This window comes from Durio zibethinus, chromosome 24 (assembly GCF_047325235.1).
Source record: "Durio zibethinus cultivar Kanyao isolate XHJ-2024 chromosome 24, ASM4732523v1, whole genome shotgun sequence".
In the NCBI taxonomy this organism is placed as follows: Eukaryota; Viridiplantae; Streptophyta; class Magnoliopsida; order Malvales; family Malvaceae; genus Durio; species Durio zibethinus.
This window is the reverse complement of record NC_143185.1, coordinates 7,780,255-7,806,272: the sequence shown is the minus strand read 5'-3', so window position 1 is coordinate 7,806,272 and position 26,018 is coordinate 7,780,255. Positions and strand designations below refer to the sequence as shown.

The 26,018-nt window shown below is 28.9% G+C and overlaps 1 protein-coding gene across 1 annotated transcript in view; it reads left to right on the top strand.

The window, feature by feature from the left end:
* Positions 1-4,564: 4,564 nt before the first annotated feature.
* LOC149511896 (putative inactive ATP-dependent zinc metalloprotease FTSHI 4, chloroplastic) overlaps positions 4,565-26,018 on the top strand; it is a 30,751-nt gene continuing 9,297 nt past the window's right edge. Inside the window, exon 1 of the mRNA XM_089753268.1 lies at positions 4,565-4,942. Within this exon, the coding sequence (XP_089609394.1) occupies positions 4,934-4,942 (9 nt within the window). The 5' untranslated portion in view covers positions 4,565-4,933. The remainder of the gene's footprint in view (positions 4,943-26,018) is intronic.

The following is a 26,018-nucleotide window of genomic DNA, read 5'->3' as shown; positions in this document are numbered from 1 at the left end:
TTTAAAGATAGGATCGATCCCCTCTTAAAGGGATCAATTGGCTTTTTACAGAAAATGAAAAGTTTGTTCTACAATTTGAAAAGGAATCGATTGGTTGTGCCTTTTTATGCAAAAATTTGCTTGTATTTTTACTAACCCAATTGATCCCCCTAAAAGAGGATCGATCCTTTTGTGCCCAGAATGCTTACAACAGTTATTTTTGTCTAAAATTTTATAGAAGCTCCAAACAATTAATGCAAACAATGGCTATCTTCCATTTTCAACATATAAATGAAGGTCTCCCATATTATTTAGAGTAACTTTAAGCTAAGAAAACTTATTGCTTCCATCTAACATCTTTACTAAGCCTTAAAGAACATCTTAGTGTGAAAAAAGTGCAAAAATTCTTGTTGTATCAAATTTTCTCTTGATATTCTTCTTAATCTTGATTTGTACTTCAAATTAACAAACACCCAACCTTAGAGAGGTTCTTTGAGTTTACAAAATACTTCAAAAAGTAACATTGTGAGGTTGTAAGCTTAAGGGGGAGGATAACCCTTAAGAGATTGTGTTGTTGATTGTATAGAACTTTGAAAAGTTAGGTTGTAACTTTCAATACATAGTAGATTGAATTCCTTGGCAAGTAAGGCTAATGGAAAGGATTTAGTTGCCTATAGGAATGGTCAAACCTTTATAAATTTTGGTGTTTGATTTTCTACCTTTATCGCTTGTTTGTAAGATTATTAGTACTCATATTTGTTATGTTTACTTGTTTAAAAAAATTGATTTATGAATTTTGTGCTTGTTGGATATTGAATTCACAAAAATTTACTATTAACGAATTTACTCTCATCTTGGTTTAATTAAAGTATTTAAGCTAACAATTGATATCAGAGCTAGTATTATATTTTGTAGGTCTAACAACCTAAGAGTGATCTTATAAATAGCTCAAAAAAGTATGGTGATCAATGTGGAGCAATCATCTTCAAGCTATAACAAATATAGTGGGCAACAAGAAATATGTTTTACGAAAAATGAAACGATTGCTAGTCTCTTAGAGGTGAAGGCCATTCAATTGAAAGACCTCTTTTTTTTATTGGTGACAACTACTTATATTAGAAAACTAGGATAAAATTATTTATTCAAGCTAATGACTATGAAGTTTATAGGGTCATTGTAAATGGTCCTTAAATTTCAAAGAAGATAGTGGATGGTAAAGAGGTGATCAAGTAAGAAAGTGAATAGAATGCCAATTATATGAAGATGGCTCAACAGAATGCCAAAGCAATTCCTACACACTTTTGTGTTTTGGGGCCTAGTGAGTACAATATAGTTTCATTATGTGAAAATGAAAAAAAAATTTAGGACAAGTTGGCCATCACTCATGAAGGTACTAATCAAGTGAAAGAAACCAAAATTGGCATGTTTACTGAAAAGTATAAGCTATTCAAGATGAAATCAAAAGAAACCATTAGTGAAATGTCAAACCACTTCACTGACATTATTAATAGTTTAAAGGCTCTTGGGAAGACTTACACAAATGTAGAGATGATGAAGGAAATTCTAAATAGTCTACCAAAGAGTTAGGAAGCTAAGATGACAGCCATTAAAGAGTCTAAAGATTTTCACATACTTTTTTTAGATGAACTCATAGTCTTTCTTTTTACCAATGGAATAAAGCTCAAAAGAGGATAAAAACCAATAAAGAAAGGTGGTATTGCTCTCAAATCAACCTTTCAAGAAGATAAAGAAAAACCTGAGCAAGATGAGGTTGATGAAGATGAAGAAATGGTCATGTTTGTAAAAAAGTTCAAGAAGTTCATGAAGATGAACAAGTTCTTAAACAAAATAAGACCATAAAAGGAAATGATCAAAAGGGAATCAAGTAGAAGAGAAATGGATCAAATTGTTTGCTATGAATGCAATAGAGAGGGTCATATCAAATTCGATTGTCCTTTATGAAAGAAGCAAAACACAATGAAGCCAAAGAATAAAGCAATGGTTGCAACGTGGAGTGCTAGTGACTTCTTTGATAATGAATCAAATGAGGAAGAAGTAGCCAACCTATGTCTTATTACTCTTGATAAGCCCAAGATAATTTTTAATTCAAATGATTTAAGTTCATACATGTTTGATAAATTGTAAGATGCTTTTTAATGAATTAGCTATAAAATTTGAAAGCATGAACCTGGATTATAGGAAAATGATTTCTAAGTTAAAGGTAGTGAATGAGCTTTTGACTAAAGCAAAGGATGACATAAAAAAGGAAATTTGAGATTTTAAAATTGAATGTTGATGATTTAACTAAGAAAAATGAGAATTTGCATAACTTAATTTTTAAATTTTATATGGGACATCAAAAACTCAATGACATGCTTGAAACATAGAAAGCATTCTTTGATAAAGATGGATTAGGCTATAATAGTGGTGACAAAGAGACTCATTTGAAGAATTTCCTTACTAAGCCAAATGATTCATCTAACACATGTACATATTGTCATAAATTGGGTCATTCTAGACAATATTGTTCCTTAAAGAAAGTCACTCATATAGGTTAACTCATTAAAAGTGTTTGGATTCTAAAAGGAGTTAGTACATCTCAAGTTGGATTACTAGGATGAAGTGGATTCCAAAAGGCATAAAAATTGTGAGTATTAACACTCAAGGTCTCAAGAAAGTTTGGGTACCAAAAACAAAATTTTGATTATATTCTTGTAGATGGATGAACATTGCTACAAGGTAAATTCAAGCAAGAACAATCCATGGTACCTTGATAATGGATGATCAAAGCATGTGATCGAAAGACAAGGCTCAATTCAAGGATTTAAAGGCTAAAAGTGGAGGAGATGTTACATTTAGAGACAACTCCTAAGGCCAAATTCAAGGGATTAGCTTCATTGGTAACAATTCTTCTACTACTATTAAAAATAATTTACTTGTGAAAAGAACCAAGCATAATTTACTTAGTATTAGTCAATTGTGTGACAAAAGACTTAGAGTTGTATTTGAATCCACGTGCTATTGAGTGATTGATATCAAGACTAACAAACTTGTTTTTATTTGACATCATCAAGAAAATGTTTATATGGTACATTTGGATGATCTATCTTTTAAAAATATTTGCTTTATGGCTAAAAAAAATGAAAGTTGGATTTAGCATAGAAGACTTGGATATGTAAGTATGCATGTAATTTCAAAACTTTTTCAAAATGATTTAGTGGTTGGTTTACCAAAATTGAAATATGAAAATGATAAGGTTTGTAATGCATGTGCTTAAGGAAAACACAAAAAAATCCCTTTCAAACTTAAGAATTATATTTCAACTACTAGACGTCTTCAACTATTTCATATTGATCTTTTTGGTCCTACAAGGACAATAAGCCTTGGTGGAAAATAATATGAGTTTGTTATTGTTTATCATTTTACTAAATATACATATGTTCTCTTCTTGCATTCAAAGAATGAAGCTTTGGAAAAATTTATCACTTTTAGCAAACAAATACAAAATGAGAAAGATTATTCAATTTTTAGTATAAAAAGTGATCATGAAAAAGAATTTAAAAACCTTGGCTTTAATTTGTTTTATTGTGAAAATGGTATTAGCCATAATTTTTTTGCTCCTAAAATTCTTCAACAAAATGGGGTAATAGAAAGGAGAAATAAAACTTTAGAAGAAATGGCTAGAACCATGCTTTATGAAAACAATTTACCAAGATATTTTTGGATAGAAGCCACAAATACCTCTTGTTATATTATAAATAAAGCTATGATTAGGCCAATTTTGAAGAAAATTTCTTATGAACTTTTTAAAAGAAAAAGGCCTAACATAAGTTATTTTCATCCCTTTTGATGATGATGATGCAGGTATACTTCAAGAATATATCAATGATGCATCATATGACATTAAAGAGAACATTCAAAAGGAGGAGGATAGGTTTCTAAAGGAACCACAACAAATAGTGCAAGAACCAAATCATCATAGGGAAAAAAAGTATGTCAAAAATAATGAAATTATTGGTGATCCAACACAAGGGGTAAGAACTAGATCTTTTTACAATGTGGTAATTATGTTGCTTTTCTCTCTCACATTGAACCTAAGAACATACATGCAGCATTTGAAGATAATCATTAGATATTGGCTATGCAAGAGGAATTGAACCAATATGAAAAAAGTTAAGTGTGGAATAACAATATGAAAAAAGTCAAGTGTGGAATCTTGAACCTAAGCCTAGTGATCATTCTATTAGAGGAACTAAATGAGTTTTTAGGAATAAAATGGATGAGCATGACAATGTTGTTAAAAACAAAGCTAGGTTAGTGGCTCAAAGGTATAGTCAAAAAGAAAGAATTTATTATGATGAAACTTATGCTCCGATTGTAAGATTAGAAGTCATTAAAATGTTACTTGTATTTGCATGTTTCAAAGATTTCAAGCTCTTTCAAATGAATGTCAAGAGTGCATTTTTAAATGGTATTATAAATGAAGAGGTGTATGTAGAGCAACCTCCTGATTTTGAAAATCCTCAATTTCCAAATCATGTTTATAGATTGACAAAAGTTTTATATGATTTAAAACAAACTCTTAGAGCTTGGTATGAAAGATTATCAAAGTTTTTAATTGAAAATAGTTTTAATAGAGGAAAGGTTAATACTACACTTTTTATTAAAACAAAAAGAAAAGACATTCTCATTGTGTTAGTTTATGTTGATGATATTATATTTGGTGCTACTAATGAAGTTCTTTGCCAAGAATTTGCTAAAACTATGCAAGATGAATTTGAAATGAGCATGATGGGAAAGCTTACATTTTTCTTGGGATTACAAGTAAAGCAAACAAAAGATGGTACCTTCATCAATCAAGCCAAATACATCAAGGACTTGTTAATAGGGTTTGGATTGGAAGAATCAAAGCCTTATTCAACACCTATGAGCACTTCAACAAAACTTGACAAGGATGAAGGAGGTAAATGTATTGATTTTAAATTACATAGGTCTATATTGGTTCATTGTTATATCTTACTGCAAATAGACCAGATATAATGTTTAGTATGTGCTTATATGCTAGACTTTAATCATTACCTAGAGAATCACATTTACTTGCTATTAAAAGAATTTTTAGATACCTTAAAGACATTCCCAACTTAGGATTATGGTATACAAAAGGTTCATCTTTTGCTTTGCATACTTATTGCGATGTAAATTTTGTTAGTTGTAAAATTGATAGAAAAAGCACTTCTGGTCCTTGTCAATTGTTTAAGAAAATACTCATATCATGGTTTTTCAAGAAACAAAATAGTATTGCTCAATCCACAACTGAAGCCGAATATGTAGCAGCCAATATTTGTTGTGCTCAAGTTTTATAGATTAAACAATAATTGAAGGATTTTAGAATTACCATGGATTATATTCACATTAAATGTGATAATACTAGTGCCATCAATCTTTCCAAAAATTGCATTCAACATTCAAGAGCTAAGCATATTGAAATTAGGCATCATTTTATTAAAGATCATGTTCAAAAAGGTCATATTGTGCTTAAATATATTGATATCTTGCATCAAATAGCTGATATTTTTACAAAACCTCTTGATAAAGATAGATTTTATATAAGTAGAGGTGAACTTGGTATGATGAATGCTCTTTGAAATGAAAGTCTAGATAAATTGATAAATTTGTACCTTGTTTAACCAAATGTGTGTTTATCTTGATATACTTTTGAAATCCTGTCTATGATTATATTTGTAATTATATGATGCATATTTGAATAGTTGTATTACATGCTTTTAAAAATAAAAAAATTTAAATTTAAATTAAAAAAATTTTTGCTACAAGTGAACCGATCGATCCTAGAGACACTAGATCGATTGATTTTCTTTTCAGTAGCCAAAATGAAGTTGAAAACCTCAAACCCGATCGATCCTCCTTGGACCCGATCAATCAATTCATGGCTTGCTCAGGTGCCTCAAGGCCTTACCCAATCGATCCCCTTGCTACCCAATCAATCGGGTTATGAATGGTCTCCCATATACACACCATTTTGACCACTTAAAAATCTAGACTTTCCTCTTTCCTTGGTTGACCATAGTCTATTTTTGTTCTTCCTAAAATTTTCTCCCAAAACCTCAGGTATTCATGCTTCACTTTCTTTTAAAATTGATCACTTTCAACTAAAATCTTTTGTAAATTTCTTCATATCTGTTTAATTTCTTGCAAAATCTTTTTCAAAAATTATTCAAATCATACAAAAATCTTCACTCATGTTTCTCCCTCTAGAAATTTGATCCCTTGTTGTGCCTCTATTGAAACTACCTCATTCACTAAATTTTTTTACCTCTTTCAAACATATAATACTACTTGTTACCTACATTCATAAATTCCTTCACATAAACCTACCTATTTTCACTATTTCATTGTTTCCATGGCACCTAAAACAAGACCTTCTCTTGCCACAAAGAAAAGTCCACCAAGGGAAGCCTCTAGTTCTTTAATCAAGCCTTCCTTCAACTAAAATTTCAAAAATCCTACAACAAAAGAAAGATATGAGACTCATTTTGCTTATAAAGAAGTCAAACAAGTAAGGGTAATCAATCTTAATTTCCTTAAATCCATTGGATTTCCATACTTTCATTCTTTTGAAAATTTTGATTGGATGAACTATTTTAGTTTGAATGGCATTGTCTTTGAGAATCTAGAAAGGGTATTTTATAGTAATGTAAACTGTATTAAAGTTGATGAACATGAGAATAGGTATTATACTAATAAATTTAGGACATTTGTGATGGGTAGAGAAATAATTGTGGACAAGAGCTTGTTGTTTGAAACTTTCATGTTAGAAGATAATTGAGACATAAACACTAGATGTGATATACTATTGGCCCAAGATATTTTTGAGAATTATGATTTGAGGGCTTCTCCAACTCAGGCTTCTAGATTGAACACGCATGATAGATTATTTCATCTTATTGTCACACATGTGTTAGTACTATTTGAAACCCAATACTTCATTAGAAAAGCAAGATTATTGGTTGATATATAAGATCAAACATAAGGAGAAACCCAATATTGTGCACCTTATTTTTAATGATATAATGAGGGTTGTTCAAAACAAGGATTACTCTTTGGTATATGGAATAGCCATTTACAATCTATTTAGAAGGGTGGGTATCAATACTAGAAGTGATAGAAAGATTGTGTCCAATCCTACTAGTATTATTGGAGTTCATACACTTCATAGTATGGGATACATTCAAAATGTTATTGGGGTAGGGTTAAGAAAAGTTAACTTAGAGTTAAGCATGAAAAAAAGCATAAGGTTCAAGATTTTTCTCAAGAAGTTCCACAAGATATTCCTCAAGAAGGTCTTTCTATCCATCATTTGATACCCAAAGAGCTTTGCAAATTTTTGTAACTCAAATGAATAGTTTACACTTATTGGTTGGGGATATGAACTCTACACTGGAAAACATGGAATTAACACAAAATAAGATGGTTTCATAAGTTCAATAAGTTAGGACTGATATTGGACAAATCTGAATTGCATAAAAGCAAATAGAGCAACAATTTCATCATTTTTCTCCTATCCTCCTCCACCTTGACCTATCCTTTAAGCCAAGCTTAAATGTTTTTTTCCTACATGTTTTTCTTTTATATATTTTTTTTAAGATTTTAATTTCTTCAAGCTAATTTATTGTAGCATCAACTTTGGTACTTTGCACTAATGGCATGAACTTTAGTGGTATAAACTTTTCTTTGCTTGCTTGTGTGGTTTTGAGATTCAAAGTTTATTGTAAATGATTATGTTGCTATGAATGTGCTATTATGGTTATTCTCATTCTTGATGTTATGATGCTAAGTTGAGCTATAGTACCGACATTCAATAATATTGGCCTTGTGTTGAATATAATATTGTTGCCTTGAATCGATTAAGCAAGTTGATCTTACATTGGTTATAGTATTATTACCTTGCTTTTGGATTTTTCTTTTTTTTGCTATGACAAAAAAGAGAAAAGTTAGTTTGTGTATTGTGAAAATTTACTAGTGAAGAGTTGTTGCTAAATTATTATGTTACCAATTGATAAATTTTTAATTGCTTGGGAGACCTCTACCTTATATATTTGTTTTGTTCACAATGCGAAATTGGCCTTTTAATTTTCTTGATCTTATGTAAATTCAGGGGGAACTTTCTTAAAAGAGAAAAATGTTTTCAAAGCAATTTTTTTTTTACTATTGATTTTGTCATATCAAAAAGAGAGAGATTGTTAGCCTTGAATTGATAAAACACTTTAAAATGATAAAAGAAAAATTTGCTAAAGTTGAATTAAAATGATGTAAAATTAATTTGAATACCTTTTCAATTTTTAATCTAGTCAAAACTATGTTTAAATTTATCTGGCATGCTTTAAAAGTAAAACTGGGCTAAGTAGCATAGAAGGGACTAATCCCCCTTAAGGGGATCGATTGAGTTTTTGGCCAAAAAAGATTTTCCTGTAAGTTTCATGAAAACCAATCGAACCTCACATTGTATGGATCGATTGATTATAGGTTTTTAAAGATAGGACTGATCCCTTATTGAAGGGATCGATTGGTTTTTTACATAGAATGAAATGTTTGTTCTATAATTTAAAAAGAGATCGAACACCCAGACTAAAGGATCAATCACCTGAAAAAGGAATCGATTGGTACCAAATATGGATCGATTGGTTGCATCTTTTTTTGCAAAACTCTGCATGTATTTTGACTAACCTAATTGATCCCCCCAAGAGGGGATCGATCCCTTTATGCCCAAAATACTTGCAATGGCTAGTTTTGTCTAAAATTTTGCAAAGGCTCCAAACAATTAATGCAAGCAATGGTTATCTTCCATTCTCAACATATAAATGAAGGTTTCTCACCATATTTGGAATAACTTAGAGCCAAGAAAACTTATTGCTTCCATCTACCATCTTCACCAAGCATTAAAGAGCATTTTAATGTGAGAAAAATGCAAAAATTCTTGTTGTATCAAATTTTCTCTTAATATTCTTCTTAATCTTGATTTATACTTCAAATTAGCAAATACCTAACCTTAGAGAGGTTCTTTGAGTTTGTAAAACACTTTAAAAACTTGCATTGTGAGGTTATAAGCTTATAGGGGAGGATAACCCTTAAGAGATTGTGTTGTTGATTGTATAAAGTTTTGAAGAGCTAAGTTATAACTTTCAACACATAGTTGATTGAATTCCTTGGCAAGTAAGGCTAAGGGAAAAGACGTAGGTGCCTAAAAGAAGGGGTTAAACCTATATAAATTTTGGTGTATGATTTTCTATCTCTATCTTTTGCTTTTAAGATTATTAGTACTCATATTTGTTGTGTTTACTTGCTTAGAAAAACTGATTTGTGATTTTTGTGCTTGTTGGATTTGAATTCACAAAAATATATTTATCAACCAATTCACCCCCTTCTTGATTTATTTAAGTCTTTAAGCTAACATATTGATATTAGAAACAAACTGTGCTTTAACATATGTGAAACCTATAAAAAGTATTGGCTATAAATAAAAAATGATTAAACCCTAAAATGGTTCATTCACATTCAACCTAAAAAGAACTATTTCACATTCATCCAAAAAGAATTATACCAACAGTAGGCTTTTCATAAAAAAATACATATACCTTAAACTAACTCCTAGCTTCCCCTAACAAGAGCTATACATCAACATGCATCACCAGAATAGCATGTACGAACCATTCCTAGATTGCACATAGACTTTTTGGCTACTGGTTGCTTGGCTATTAACTTTTTGGTTACTAGTTTCTTGATTTCTGCCAGCAATGTGATTGTCAATTGCTTGGCTACCAGATGCATGGTTACCACCAACAATAAACCTACCCCTTCCTCTAATTGCTATAACTTTTGACCTAAAAAGTCTTTTTCTCCTTCTTTTAGTAACATTTACAGTAGCTCTTCCCATTGAACTTGTACCAAGATTTAAAGTTGTAGCAGTAGTTGGAACTTATGTCTCGACATTTGCAATATCTCTATCTTTCGTACCAACATTGCCATCATTTATTCTCGTTCTTCCTTTTTTAGTAATATTAACAGTGGTTTTTCTTTTTGTACCAATATTGTCATCATTTCTTTCTCTACTAGCATCAAGAAGCACTTTTTTGGATCTATCTCCTTGGATTTGCATTTCTTTGGATCCGCCTCTAGTAGTAGCCTTTCCTCCTGAAGTTATCCCTGAATAAGATGCAGATTTCTAGGCAAACTATCAAAATAACCATATAAAGAAAATAAAATAAACAACAAGATGAACAACCTAATAAACAGAAACAACAGAAACAAAAATTACAGCTGACACTCTGATAAACAATCTAATAGTAGGTTAATAGTCGAAACACTGATAGTAGAAACAATTAGATAAAAAAAATAGCAGAAACAACCTTAACCTTACACTAACTTTTGATACAATATGATATAATTAGATAAACAAATATAACATGAAATAGAAAATAGTAGGCTCATAAAATAGCATGAAATTAAAAATAGCATGAAACAAAAACAGCATGAAAAATAGCATGAAACAATCTGATAAAGAAAATTAGCAGAAATAGCCTTAACCTTACATAGCAAAAATAGTAAAAAGTATTACTTGAGTATTGATCCTTAACCTCTTTAACCTTATCTTTCTTTACCTAAAGAAAAATCATCAACCCATGCAACATCCCCTCTTACCTAGACCTTGTAAGGAATACGAACAAATAACCCACCATCATAAAATTAAAATGTTTTATTCCCATTCAACATCTGTAAAAATAAATTTATAAGTCTATTTAAAAAATGCATATTTAAACATTATTGGCAGTAAAAAATTAGAAATCCAACACTACTCATAGCTATCATCATCCTTCTTTTTAGGCAAACTAGAATATTATCAATCTTAAAATGCAAAAATCTATAGATTTCGCATGAATGTTAAACTACCTACAATGCAGCATTCATGAAGCTATTGTATTGTGATGTGGTCATAAAAGACTCTAAACTTAACAAAAATAACTCGTGTATAAATGCTCTAAAACATATTTGTAATTTAGTTATTTAAAATTTAAAAAAAACCCTAAATTTTTTAAATTTAATAAACCCTAAATAGAAGATTTAAACTAACCTTAATGAAATGGAAGTGAGAATTACACATACCTTGTTAGATTGTAAAAGTTTACTTAATACATAGTAATTATGCCTCACCTCTTCTTTGCCAAATAGTGCCCAATGTGCTTCGATCACTACCATTTCAACCAATTTTCGATTGATTTTTGTCTAAACCTTACATCAAAAAACTCCATTTAATTGGAATTGAAAGGTTTTTTAGTTTGATTCTTGAATAAAAACATTTAATCACTTTCAAATGAGATGATTTGATTATAAGAAACAAAGTTTTTCTTTTTACTTCAAATGCTTCAAGAACAAGTCATGGTTTTATAGCAATAAGGGTATTCTTGTTGTTTTATGACAGACGGCATCTAAAGAAAACTAACAGAATGTCACAGATACACAGCTCAGAGTGGTTAAGTGTCACTTTTTAAATCTCATGGGACATACTCAAATCGTATTAAATCTCAAGGTATATTTATGTAATTTACCATAATAATAATAATAATAATAATAATAATTGTTAAGAAACTTTTCAATATCTATGTAAGTTCCTAAGAATTATTTTTACATTAGAATATTAGCTTTTATTCCTAAAAAATAATTTTTTAAAATCGCCATTTGTTAACTCATATATTTTGTCAATAACAAAATGCAAGTGACATAAAATGAAGCAAATAAATGATGTAAATACAAATTAAAATGTAGTTGACCAATTTGATCTCATTTAATTTATCTTTTTTTTTTTATTTTCATCATTTATTTAAAAAAATATTTAGTGATAAAAGAAATTTTATCTATCATTATTTTTTGTTGAAAAAATATTTTTTAATTCCCTAATATCTATGTGGAATTTAAAAAAATTAATCCTTCACTTAAGAAAATTTTATAGTTAGTTTTTGGCAAAATGAGAATACTATTCCTTAGAAAAAAAGATGATTTGAATTCCCTCCAATATCTAAGTAGAGTTTCTAAAATAATTTTCTTTTTAAAAATATTGTTATTATATTTTTTAAAAGAAAATTTGCCATTTCACATTTATTATAAATGTTTAAAATGCATATATGACAATATGATTATAAATTAAATAATGCATCGAATTGTATTTTTTTAATAGATTTTGTTTAGGATGAAAATGGCATTTTGGTGTTAAAAAATATTTATTTTATTTTTTTATTTTTATTTTTTAACTTCCTAATATATAGGTAGAATTAAAAAATAATTTGAAAAATTCGTAAAATAAAATTTTCAAAGAATGAAAATGGTATCTTTTTATAAAAATAATTATTTAGATTTTCTCCAATATCTAAGTAAGGTCTCTAAAAATATTTTTTACTTAAACATACCATATTTCTTTTTTATTTCCAGAAATAATCACTTTAATGAAAATTATTTTTAAATTATAAAATTATTATTATTCATTAAAAATCTCTCATCATTTTTCATTTCTTTTTCCAACCTTAATAATCCAAAAGTAGACTTATTGTCAAAAATATCTAAAAAATGAGGAAAATAAATATTCACAGTAATATAACAAGATAAAAAAGGGTAAAGGATATACCAAATGAAGTTTTCTTTAGGCTTGAACCCAACATCAACCAAAATCAAAATGATCTAAATTTGTTAGGCTCTTTAGGAACTAACGTGGGCCACCTCAAGTAGCAAACAGGTTGGGTCGAGCATGAATCAGGTATAAGTCTGGGCCAAAAGGTCGGGTTAGTCTGGTCCGCTCTTTTTTTTATCCTTTCCTAAAAATCAGTTCCCCTTTTTTTACTTTTTTTTTTATTCTTCTTTCTCATTTTTTTTCTTCTTGTTCTCTTTCTTCTTTTGTACTTCTTCTCTCTCATGCAGATGTCAAATTGGCTTCTTTTTTTCTTTCTCCTTCTTTTCCTCTATTAGTTTTTTTTTTTACTTCTTTCACTCCCTGTCGACCTCCCAACCAACGTCATATAAACTTTTTCTTTTTTTTTTTCCTTTTTTCTTTTATTTTTTCTATTTTTTTCCTTTCTTTTTTTCTTCCCTTATTTTAGTTGAATGGGTTGAGGAATCACTAAAAAAATTTTTTTTAATCTTTTGTTGCTAGGTTCCTTACTAAGTTAGGACTATGGTATATTTGTGATTTTTTTGGCTTTGCTAGCTTTTGGTTATTGATGGCAGTGGGGTGGTCATGATGGCAAAATGATTTTTTTTTGGGTTTTCAACTTACAAGGAGGTGGCGAGGGGGTTTTAACTGGGCTTGTTTCAAGTAGGGTGGCTTAAAGGCTTGGTATAGTGGTTGACAAAGTATGACACTATGGTGGGGTGGTGCCTATGTTTGTCGTGGCATGATTGATTTTGTTTTTTAATTTTTCTATGGTGGCTTCTTTTATGGAAGGAAGAGCTATGGTTGTGGGGAGAGTGTTAATGCTTTTGGGTACAATTGGAGTTTTTAAGAGGATTGAGGCTCTCGACTGGTAGGAGGCCTATAAAAAGAGGAGTTGTTTTAGCTAATTAATAGATTTGTTGACAGGTGGGGTTCGACTTTCCTAGTCAGAAGGATGTAGGGATTGAGAAAATTTTCTCCTTTGATCTCTATGAAATTTTTCCTTTTTTGGTAAATTTTCTTTCCCATGTTATAAACTAAGGTTGAATAGGCTAGTTGTACTAGTTTTTTTGGGTATGGAAGCTTGCTGATTTTTGGACATTAGATCAATCACCAATTGATGATGATAGAAGTTTGTGGTCAAAATGGGAGGAAAAAAAATTCTAAGCCAAAAAATGGTAAGCAATTTGGGAAGAGGAGTCTTACCATGGCCGGTTAAACTTCTAACACATTTTTTTAATTTTCAATTGATTAATTATAAAAAAGAGCTTTTGGGCTTTAAAAATGAAATTTGACCTTTATAAGCTTTAGTTTTTCAAACCCATACGATTTAGCTTAGAATAAATCAAAATTAAATTGGACTAAGCCTAATCCATGCAAAATGATCCAAAAACAGTTGATCCAAGACAAAGATTAAATGACCTCAATTAGATAAATGAAACTAAAATGCCTAAGCTAGCCCAAATCGAAAAGTTAAAATCAAGCTTCAAAATCAAACAAATTCAAATTGAACCAGACAAAATTAGGTGTCTATAACATATTAGTAAATCGATGATAGGTTAATAAAAAAACAAGTGATAACTTAATAGTTAATCACTGATAACTTAATAATAAATAAATGATAACTCAATAGTACTTCAGTTTCAATTTAATAGTAATTAATTAATAAACTTAGTTGTAAATCATAAATAACTTAGCAATAAATTAATGATAATTTAGTAGTTAATCATTTGAAACTTAATAAATTATTAATAATTAAGCAGTTAATCATTGAAAACTTAAAAGTAAATCAATATAACTTAGTAGTAGTTAATCATCAATAACTTAATAGTAAATTATGGATAATTTCATATAAATCAGTGATAATTTGATAATGAATCATGGTTAATTTAGTAATAAATCCATAATGATTTTGTAGTAAATAATCGAAAACTAAGTGTAAATCAATGATAACGTAGTAATAATAAATTATTGATAATTTATACGTAAATTATTGATAATTTAGTAGTAAATAACTGCTAATTTAGTTGTAAATCATTGATAATTTAGTAGCAAATTAATTAATAATTGATAACTTTGTACTACATCATCAATAAATTAATAGTAAATTAGTTATAAAAAATCCTTAGTAACTTAGTAGTAAATTAATGCTAATTAAGCAATAAATCATTAATAATTTAGCAATATATCATTGATAGCTAAGTCGTAAATCACTGATAAAATATACTAAATCAATGATAACTTAATTCTCAATCATTGATAAATTTTTTTTATACTTTAAGTTGTTAGGAATTGAACCTTGGTTAGTATTTGAAACGAAGCTAGAAATTTCATTTTGGGAAGCTAGAATAAAAAATTTAGTGAAAAAATTCTAAATTTGAATGTGATTGCACTTGAATTTTAGCATTTTCAAGCTCATATTTAGTGCAATTTTCTTTATATTTTAGCATATTCCTTGAGATTTTTTGCAAAAATACTCCAAAATGTACAATTGTTTCATGTGTATGCGAAAATAGAGAAAATGAAAAATTTTGGACAATTTGGATAAATTTTGGAGGATGTATGGTGGTAAAGGCTAGTAAAGGTCACAACTAGTGTGATTAAGCTATATTGCCTTTTAAGGAAGTTTTTCTTTATCCTTTCTTCTATGCTTTGTTAAGCTTAATTGAACTTCATGAAACTTTATTTCAAGTCTTATTTCTCATAATTTTCATTTAAAATGATTTTCTTTAGCTCAATCTTGCATTAGTATCTTTTTAGTATCTTTACACATGCTTGAAAGGTAAAATGCTTTATAGAGATGGAAGTTGATTTGTAAATGATTAATTTTCAAAATTTTTTGCCAAAAATTAGAATGTCAAATTGGCAGAATTTTATGGTTTGAATTTTGTAGTAAAATAAAAGCTTGAAGTGTATGCATGTGGGACCAAAAGAAGATATAAAAAGAGCATGTTTGTCATGAGTGTTAAAGTGCTATGCAACTTCATGCACTTTGCGCCACTTTAGCAATTTAAATAAGGCAATAAGGAGCTGTTGACTTAGCATTTTGGAAGACTCTCATTGGCCATAATTTTGACCTTCTGGAATGTAAAAATTCAAGAGAAGAAGGCTTGGAAAGAATAAAGAACTTAAGTGAGCTAAACAATAATGAACCAACCATGAAAGAAAAAAGAAAAGATGGCTCTAGAAGGCCACTCAAAATTAGATATTTTTGGGAGATATTTTAGGGCTTCAGGCACCTCATGTTTGCCTATAAATAAAGGTAAGGCACTAACCATTCAAAGATTTAGCTTAGACTTTAGATTAGGATTTACATTTTTTGTTTCTTTAATTTTTTGCACTTTACTTTTCTGCATTTCATTTTCTAGCATTTTCTTACTTGCCAACAACTTTTAATTCTAGTTTTTCCAATTGATTCTTGTTGTAATTTTTACTTTCCTAAATTGTTTTCAATGTTCTTTTAGATTTTGGCAATGAATTTATGAAATTCTTATGATTTCATGTTAAAATATTATTAATTTCACGTTGATCTCAAATCTGGATTTCAATTCACACATCTGTCCACTTTGTACTCTTTTGTTCAAAACTTCTTGATTTCTTACTTAGTTTTACTTCATTATTTTCATAGTTCGTAACTCATTAGGCTTTAATCTAGTAAAATTTCAGCACCAAATTCATTTCCAATTGTTTCAGTCAATTTTTACAAGTTGCGATTGGAATTAGGTGGCAATGCAATTCTAGACATGATCTACAAGTTTCACTTGGATTCATCTCTTCTTTAGGCAATTTGTTTACTTCTTCCAACATTTAATCTCTTAGATTTACATGTTTACTTGTTTATTTTCATTTTTTTGTAATTTAATTCATGAGTTTGATGGCTGTTTGGATGAATTGTTCGTTTGTTACTCTAATTTTCTCTATTTTGAGTAGATATTGAGTAGCTAAATCAATGAGCTGGATTTTCTATATTTTGCTGTGATTTTCTTGTTATATTTTGTAGTAAACTTGTCATTAAATCTTGCTTTAGCTCCTTTTTAGTTCATTCATTTTGGAGAATTGTAGATCTAATTTTTCTTCCATGAATTATTAGTTTCTAGCTTACAAAATCAGTTTTTGTTCTTGCAATTTTTCTGTTCTTGCAATTTTGTTGAATCTTCCAATTTTTTTTTAGTTTTTGTTCTTCAATTTAAATTGTCATATTGTTCTTTTACTGCTCTTGCAATTTACAACTCATAATCATTTGATCTTGCATCATTTAGAGCTAGAAATCCATCTTGAAGTCACAATTCCAAATCTTCTTTTTCTTTTACATTCGATTAAAACCTTTCATTTAAACCTTGCAATTTTATTTCAAAATTTATTCTTTACATTTGTTTTTACTTTAACTCTTTACTTGATATTGCAATTTTAAGTGTGAATCCATTTACTTTGTTGCCAATGAGATCTCATTTTAATTGTTGAGTTATAGTTTGTCTAGATTAGCTTAGTATTTTTGGGTTTGCAATGTTAGTTGCATTTTTCATTTTCATCACTACAATTTCAATTCAATCTTTATTGTACTTTGACTTAGCTATTGTATTTTACATTTTGTTTAGCATGCATTTTACCTACTATGCACTTGTAGAATGACCCAATTAGAATGAAACAATGATGTTATTATATAAAAAGAAAATTATCTTATACTAGAATTGAATTTGCTTTTTCTTAAAAGAATCCATTGTTAAATATATGATGACACAAAAATTTAATAATTACCAAAAGTATATCGTAAGTTACTAGAAAGTTATTCAAATTACCTTAAGAAGTTACCAAAATTTTATAAAAAAATTGCCAAAATCATATCAATGCTATCATATTATAAGTTATCAAACTAATACTAGAGGTTACCAAAATTATATCGAAAGTTACTAAAATTTTATCAAAAGTTATCAAAATCAAAATTATATCAAAAGTTATCAAATTTTACTTATATTAGACTAAAATCAAAAGTAAATTATTACTCCCTCCATCCCAAATTGTTTAGGTGTTATTGACTTTCATTGAGTTTAAGAAAAAAGCTTTTCACTTTAATGTATTTAATATTAAATATTAATTTTTTTTTTTATAAAATTAAAGTTTCAAGATTTTTAATGTCAAAAAATAAAAAAATATATAAAAAATCATTTTAAAATATAAAAAGTAAGAGCTTTAGATGTTTAAAAAAAACATAATTTGGGACATTTCAAAAAGAAAATATGGACAAAGAAAATGAGATGGATGGAGTAGTATTTATCATTATTATCACAGTATCAAAAAATTTATTTATTAAAATGAATTCTTAAAAATAAAATTACACATGCGATATGCACATGCCAAAAACTAGTACCATTAAAATAGGGACCTTTTCATTTTTCAAGAAAGTTTGACTTCATACTAAGGTGAATGCTAGCCAAATTGGTTTATGAATACTTTACATAACCTTTGAACTATATATACACTCAAGGTGTGGATTTTCATAGAAGGATTCTTTAGTCCTGAAACATGTTTTGCCTTTGATTCCTAATGAAAGACCTTTTGTTTTTCTTGGACCTCCTTATCTATAATATACGAACACAACAATAATAATCCAAACAATATGAATAAAGAAAGGGTAAAGGCATAGAAATTCTACATGTAAACATTAACCCAAGATTATTGTGTAATAATTAGAACACCATAAATAAATAAAGAGATTCGACATACTTGTTTAGTGGTAAAGATCAATAATTAGAAGCAAAACAATCTCTAGAGTGGCTAGGTTTTCCTTTTCGCTCTTCTTTTACTAGCAGCACTTAATAGGCAGTAACCATAACTTGTAGAAGTGAAAAGGGGGCCTTAGCCTATTTTAATTAAAAACCCTAGAAACCTCCCTATCAAAGGCTTATTGAATCAAAGGCCTATATTACCACCAAATCATACTGACCTAGTAAGATGTGTAAAGTGCACACTTAGGCAATCATATTAAATTATTTGGGCTTTCATGCTTGTCTCATTTTAGGACTAAACTCATTAGTTGGTTTTCTTAAATTATTAAAATCACCAATTAATGATAGCCCACTTATGAAAAATTCTAATATTTTTCCACTTTGTCAGTATTTGGATTGTTTGATTTTAAGAAAACTTGATTTAGAAAACAAGACTTCAGGCTAATTTACTTTTACTTTGATGTGGCCATACGATCATCTAATACTGAATCATGGTAGGCTTTATGCCTCTTATTAATATAAGACCAATCCATAATTGCAAGTACTAGTGACTTTATTAATAATGGATCTCAATGTGGTTGTGTAATAAGAAAATAATACTTAAATGTGATCTCAATGTGATATTTTCATCATCAGTCTTCTTATCAATTTCTCTAAACTAGCTAAGAAATCCCCATAGCATCTAGATGTGCTTGTATGTCTCCTTAAATCCTTGAAGTTCCTTAATGGTGTCATATATGAGATATACCTAAGTGAAAAAAATAGTTATATTTAACACAGACACTAAGTCTTAAGATTTCACAACGCATATAATAAACTTTAATTTTTCAAGTGTACATAAACTAACAAAATAAAATAACAACATAAAGTATCTAACAATGACGATTATCATTCAAGTATGGAATCAATTATCACATAGATATTCCAAGCATTAAAAAAAAAGGGTCTAATATAAAGATAAACCATGATGTGTGAGCATGAAATATAAATGATATACTCCTATTAATAAACTACATCAAAATACTTTAAAATACTCATGCTCTAAACATGTTTACCAAACCTTATAGGTCTTAATCTTTTAGTCAAAGGATCACCAATCATATTGTCAATCTTAATGTGTTTGACAATAATCTTACTGTTTTTCACAAAATCCTTAACTTTAAGATATATTATCTTCAAATACTTAGACCCATTGATACTCTTGTTGTTTTTAGAAAATAACACGACAGATTTATTATCACAATAAATCTTTAATAGTGTAGAGATGGAATCAACAATATGAAGGCCTGATGTAAAATTCTTAAGCCAATTTACCTGCATAGTAGCTTCATAGCATGTAACAATCTCAGCCTGTATAGTGGAAGAAGCTAAGAATGTTTGTTTCACACTTTTCCAAGGTACATCTCTTTTAGCCAACATAAAAATAAACCCTAAATTAGACTTCATGTCATCCTAACAATTAAAGTCAGAATCTGTATACCTTACTGTCTCAAGATTGTCCATCTTTTTATACACCAACAAATGGTATTTGGTCTTTTGCAAATTCTTCATCATTTTCTAAGTAGCAACCCAATGATCCATATCAGGATTAGAAAGATATTTCTCAAGAACTCTCATTGCAAAAGCAATATTTAGCCTAATGTAAACCTAAACATACATGAGACTCCTAACTACACTAGAGTATGGTATGTTCTTCATAGATTCTTTCTCCAAATCATTCTTTGGGCACTATCTAAGATTAAGCCTATCACTTTTCACAATGGGTGCATTCTTAGCCTTACAATTTTGCATGTTAATTCTACTAAGCACAAGATCAATATAAGACCTTTGTGATAGTCCAAACAAATTTTGAAATCTATCTCTATGAATTTCAATGCCAAGAACAAAGGATGCATCCTCAAGATCTTTCATATCAAAAGTCTTAGATAACAACTACTTAGTTTCATGCAATAAACCAATATCATTACAAACCAATCATATGTCATCCATATATAGCACAAGAAAAATATACTTACTCCCACTGATTGTAAGGTATATGCATTGATCATCTTTATTTTCTTTAAAACCAAGTGAAGTAACTATCTCATCAAATTTCAGATACCATTGCCTAAAAACTTACTTAAGGCCATAGATTGACTTTTTAAGCCAACATACTAAATGCTTCTTTCCAGATTTTTGAAATCCTTTAGGTTGCGCCGTATAAACCTTTTCTTTAAGATCACCATTGAAAAAAGCCGTTTCACATCCACTTGATAAAACTTCAAATCAAAGTGTGCTACTAAGGCCATAATGATCCTCGAAGACACCAGTGAAAAAGTTTCATTTTAATCTACTCATTCTTTTTAAGTAAATCCTTTTGCCACCAATATAGCTTTAAATATCTCAAAATTTTCATTAGAATCTTAGTTTTAAACACCCATTTACAACCAATGGATTTGTACCCTTTTGGTAATTCAACAAGCTCTCAGGCACCATTTTGAGCCATAAAATTCATTTCATTTTTCATTGCATCTATTCATACATCAAATTGTTGACTGTTAATAGTTTCACCAAAAGTCACATGGTTAACAACATAACTAATATCATAGTCACTCTCTTGAAGATAAATTACATAATCATTAGATATAGTAGATCTTTTTTGTCTGGAAGATCTCTTTAAAGGTAATTCAATCTTATTTTCTTAAACTTGAAGCACATTAACAAGAGCAAGATTAGTAAGAGGAAGGTTTATATCTTTTTGTCTTTATCTCTTCTCTCAATGGCCACTGACATAATATGACACTATGTTACATGAAAGTGATAGAGATATGTTTAATAGGTTCATTGTTATCGACAGTCTCTATCACACCCTTATCAATAATATCTAGCTTAAGAAACTTTGTTACTTTTGACTCTACAATCTTAGTTTCACATGTAAGACAATAAAACTTATATCCCTTGGAATGGTCTAGATACCTTATGAAAAAATAATGAGTACTCCTAGGTTCAATCTTTCCTTTAGAAGGGTTATAGATTTTAGCTTCTATAAGGCATCCCCAAACTTGAAAGTGATTCAAACTAGGTTTCTTACTAGTCCACAATTTAAAAGGTGTTTTAGGAATAGATTTACTAAATACTTTATTAAGTATATGTTTTAATAGCTTCACCCCAAAGAGATTCAAGAAGATTGGTCCTACTTATCATGCTCCCCATCATATCTTTAAGGGTATGATTTTGCCTTTCAGTCACACCATTTTATTAAGGACTACCAACCATAGTATATTAGTCAAGATTTCCACATTCTTGTCAATATTTAGCAAATGGTCTCATGTGTTGTCCAGTTTTACCATGTCTACCATAATACTCACCACCTTAGTTAAACCTAATGATTTTGATTTCTTTCCCTAATTGTTTTTCTACATCAATTTTAAAAATTTTGAAATTTTCAAAAGCATTAGATTTTTCATCAATCAAGTAAAGATACCTATAGTAAGAACAATCATCAATAAAAATAATAAAATATTTGTTACCACACAAGGTAAATGTAAGAGATCAATTAATATTAGTGTGCATAATTACCCAAAGGTCAGAATTACAAGTTGTCCTTTTTTTCTTAGTCTTAGTTAGTTTACCCTTATGAAACCAACACAAATGTCTAGCTTTTTAAAATCAATGGAAGGTAAAGTACCATCTTTTATCAATTTTTGCACTTTTTCATTAGAAATGTGACCCAACCTTTTATGCCACAACAAATAAGAGTATTCTTTAGTCAATGATCTTTTAGACACTATCTTTTCAACATTATTATAATTATATTCATTATTATAGGCCAAGCACAGTTTATATAAATTGTTAACTAGTCTAAATTCACCAACAACATTTGAATTTAAAAACAAGCCAACTTTTTCAATTCCAATGCTAAAAAAATAACCACGTTTGTCTAAAAAAAAGCTAAAATCAAATTCTTTTTAAACGAAGGTACATGAAAAACATTTTCCAAAATAAGTTCAAAGCTAGAATCTAAATTTAAACCTATTATTCCTTTATAACTAACGTCTACTTTAGCATTGTTTCCCATTCTAAGTTTGGCTTCTTTCTCACTTAGCTTCTATTTGGTTTTGAACCTCTACAAGGTAATAACAATATGAACAGTTATACCACTATCAAGCCACTAGGAATTTCGTGAGGCACCTATAAAATAAGATTCAAAACAAATGAGAGTTAGTGAGTTACCTTCTTGTTTATTCTTTTTCTTTAACCAAGCTTTATATTTAAGGCACTCATGTTTCATATGACCTTTCTTCTTTTAGGAAAAACACTTAATATCTTTCTTAGTGATAGCTTTAGGAACTCCTACCTATTTAGTCTGACATTGGCCTATCTTTTATTATCCTAAATTGTCTTATGAGTATTAGGAATGAATCTTCTAGGTTTCTCATAATTCCTTTAGTAATTAGATTTGGAGTAAATAGTAAGAAAGGCACTCACACTATTTTTTTTCTTGAGTTTTTCTTCTTCAGAGACACATTTTGAAATATGCTCATTAACATTTCAAACCTCATTCGTAGCATTATAAGCAGTTTTAATTTAAGTGAACTCAATAGGTAAGGCATTAAGGGCATGATGAACAATAAATATGTCAAGATGGACAATTTCATGAGAAGTTAATTTGGCTTGAATATGGACCATTCTCATGAGAAAATCTCTAACACTCCTTACACTATCATACTTTATACTTGTAAGCTCATTCATAAGGTTCGTAGCTTTACACTTACTAGATTTTTGGTATCTACCACCTACAGCATGGTAAAAATCCCTAGCAATTTCTATGGTATCCAACCCGTTCAAAAAGTATTCAGAAATAGATCTTTTAATGGCATATAGCCACATATGATTTACCTTATCCCATTTGACAGTAAATTCCTTTCGTTCAACAATACTTTTATCAATAAGATCGCAGGCTTTGGAAAATGCTAGGTTATATCTATCTCACTCATGACCAAAGCAAAATTCAAATCTTCATTCCATCTTTTATAATTAGACCCATGAAAAACTTTAATAATGGCTTGATTGTTAGTGAAAGTAAAAGTCACTTTTCAGGACAAAAATGCAACATTAATCAATGGTCAATATCATAAAATATATAGCAATAGTTTATGATGTGTTAATACTTATTGAAAAGTTTTGGTGCATCATTATAAACTCTCTTTAGGTAGAGAATGCAACATATAAGTGAAAACTTTTTGTGTGAAGCTAATATGAGAACATCCAAGTTTTTGAAAAACCTATTTCTTTTGGACAAATAGATTTTCTAAATTGATAAACCTCAACCATGATGCTTTAAGTTCAAAAACAAATTACCTTACACATTAACCCCTTTTAGGCATGTAATTGTATAAGATAATTTAGTAACCATCTAGTAATTATAGAATGAAAAACTTATCTCCTTTGGACAAATAAATTTTTTAGACCAGTACACCTCAACCATGATGCTTTATGTTAAAAAAAAATTACCCTAGACATTAACCCCATTAGGCAGGTAATTGTATAAGATAATTTATTAACCATCCTATAACTATAGAATGATAATATATTCCATTAATTTCAGTAAGTAAGCCATTCTAACAACCAAACACTTATATCAATTAATGAAGATTTTTTCAAATCAAAAAATTTCATTAATTGCCCAAAATTCTCAGTTTGCATACTTAATCATAATGTATGCAATGGACTACTCCAGCTGAGATACTAAACCTAGATATATCTTATTAGGTCCTATAAGCAGTGTACATTGCATTTAAACTCAAGGTCTTGAACTTGATTAAAATCAAACTCTAATTACTAAATCAATTATGCACATAAGATTCAACTTTCGAGTACATAACTATCAAAGCCTATCTAGGAAAAATACCTACTATCATTAAACTCCTAGTATGCTAATATATTTTATCACAAAATAAAATAACTAGCATTATGTGTATAACATATAGTAATTACTGAGCAATGCATGAACATCAAACAACAAATATTTCATGCAATTTAAAAATTTTAAAAAATAAGAAAAAATCAAAAATAAAATTTCAAGTATGCTAAAAGAAACTAGAGCAAAAATGGACACCAAACAAGCCCACACACATCGCAAGTGCCATTTAATGCACATAGACTTCGTTTAGTGTGGGGAATAGTATTTTTTAACCTCTAACCGAATTGACTTAACCCAACTAGAATAGTTCTCAACTTGTTTGGATTTGATTGTATTTTTTTTTATCATTTTTTATGAATTTTCTTGGAATTTTTATAAAATTGAAGTGCCCAAAATTTAATTAAACTATTTTTCTATTAAACCCAAGTTAAAAAAACACATAAAAAACACCAAAAAAGATTAATTAATTAATAATTTTCTTATTACATAAACTCATATTTTACCCATTTTTGTTTTCTTCGTATTTGGCCAATCTAAAATGAAATTTTATGAAATTAAATGCTTTGGTTTAACTTTATACACATGAAAAACATGATTCAAGAATCAATTTTGAATTAAACATATAAAATGTTGATGTTCTAGTCAAAATAAGAATTTATATTAAAATTTAAACCTAATTTTCAAACCTAATTTCTCTCTCTATGTAGGGAATTAGAAAACAATCTTTATATGGTTTTAATGCTCTTTCAAAAGGGAACAAAAATCTTAAATCAATTTTGAAAAAAAAAGATAAAAATTTAAAATTCTGAAAACAACATAATTTTACCCCAAATAAGCTATTTGTTCAAAAATCAATTACAAATCATGATTTTAGTGTCCTAATATCACATAATGATAGCTTTGATACCACATGTAAACATTAACCCAAGATCATTATGTGATAATTAGAACTCCATAAATAAATAAAGAGATTCATCATACTTATTTGGGTGGTTATAATGAGTATGGGGAAGCAAAACAATCCCTAAATTGGCTAGGTTTTCCTTTCACTCTTTTCTTATTGGCGGCATTCAATAAGCAGTAACCATAACTCATAAAAATGAAAAAGGTATCTTAACCTATTTTAATTGAAAACCCTTGAAGCTGTTAGAATTTTTCAGTAAGTGAGTTACTATTAATTAGTGATTTTAATGTTTAATAAAACATGTTGATAAATTTAGTTCTAATACAAGACAAGCATGAAAGCCGAAATAATTTAATGTGATCACCTAAGTATAAGATTTGCACAACATATTGGGTCAGTGTGGTTTGCAGATTATGTAGGCCTTTACCCGAGTAAACCTTTGATAGAGAGGTTTCTAGAGTTTAAATATAAATTGGCTAAGGTCTCTTCTTCACTTCTGAGTAATAATATCTACCCAATGAGAGCCGCTAGTAAGAAAAGAGCGAAGATAAAAAATTAGTCTCTTCAAGAATTGGTGTTGCTTCTGTTTATCAACTATGACTACCCAAATAGGTACTCATTATGATTAAATTTGTGTTCTAGTATTCATATATGGTTATTGAGAGTTATAATTTCGCCTACATGTGGTATCAAAGCCTAATTATGTAATATTATGACTCAAAATTATGGTTTTAAATTTTAATTTTGCATGAAATTAAGTTTTAGGTGAAATCTTATTATTTTCATAATCTAATTTTTTGA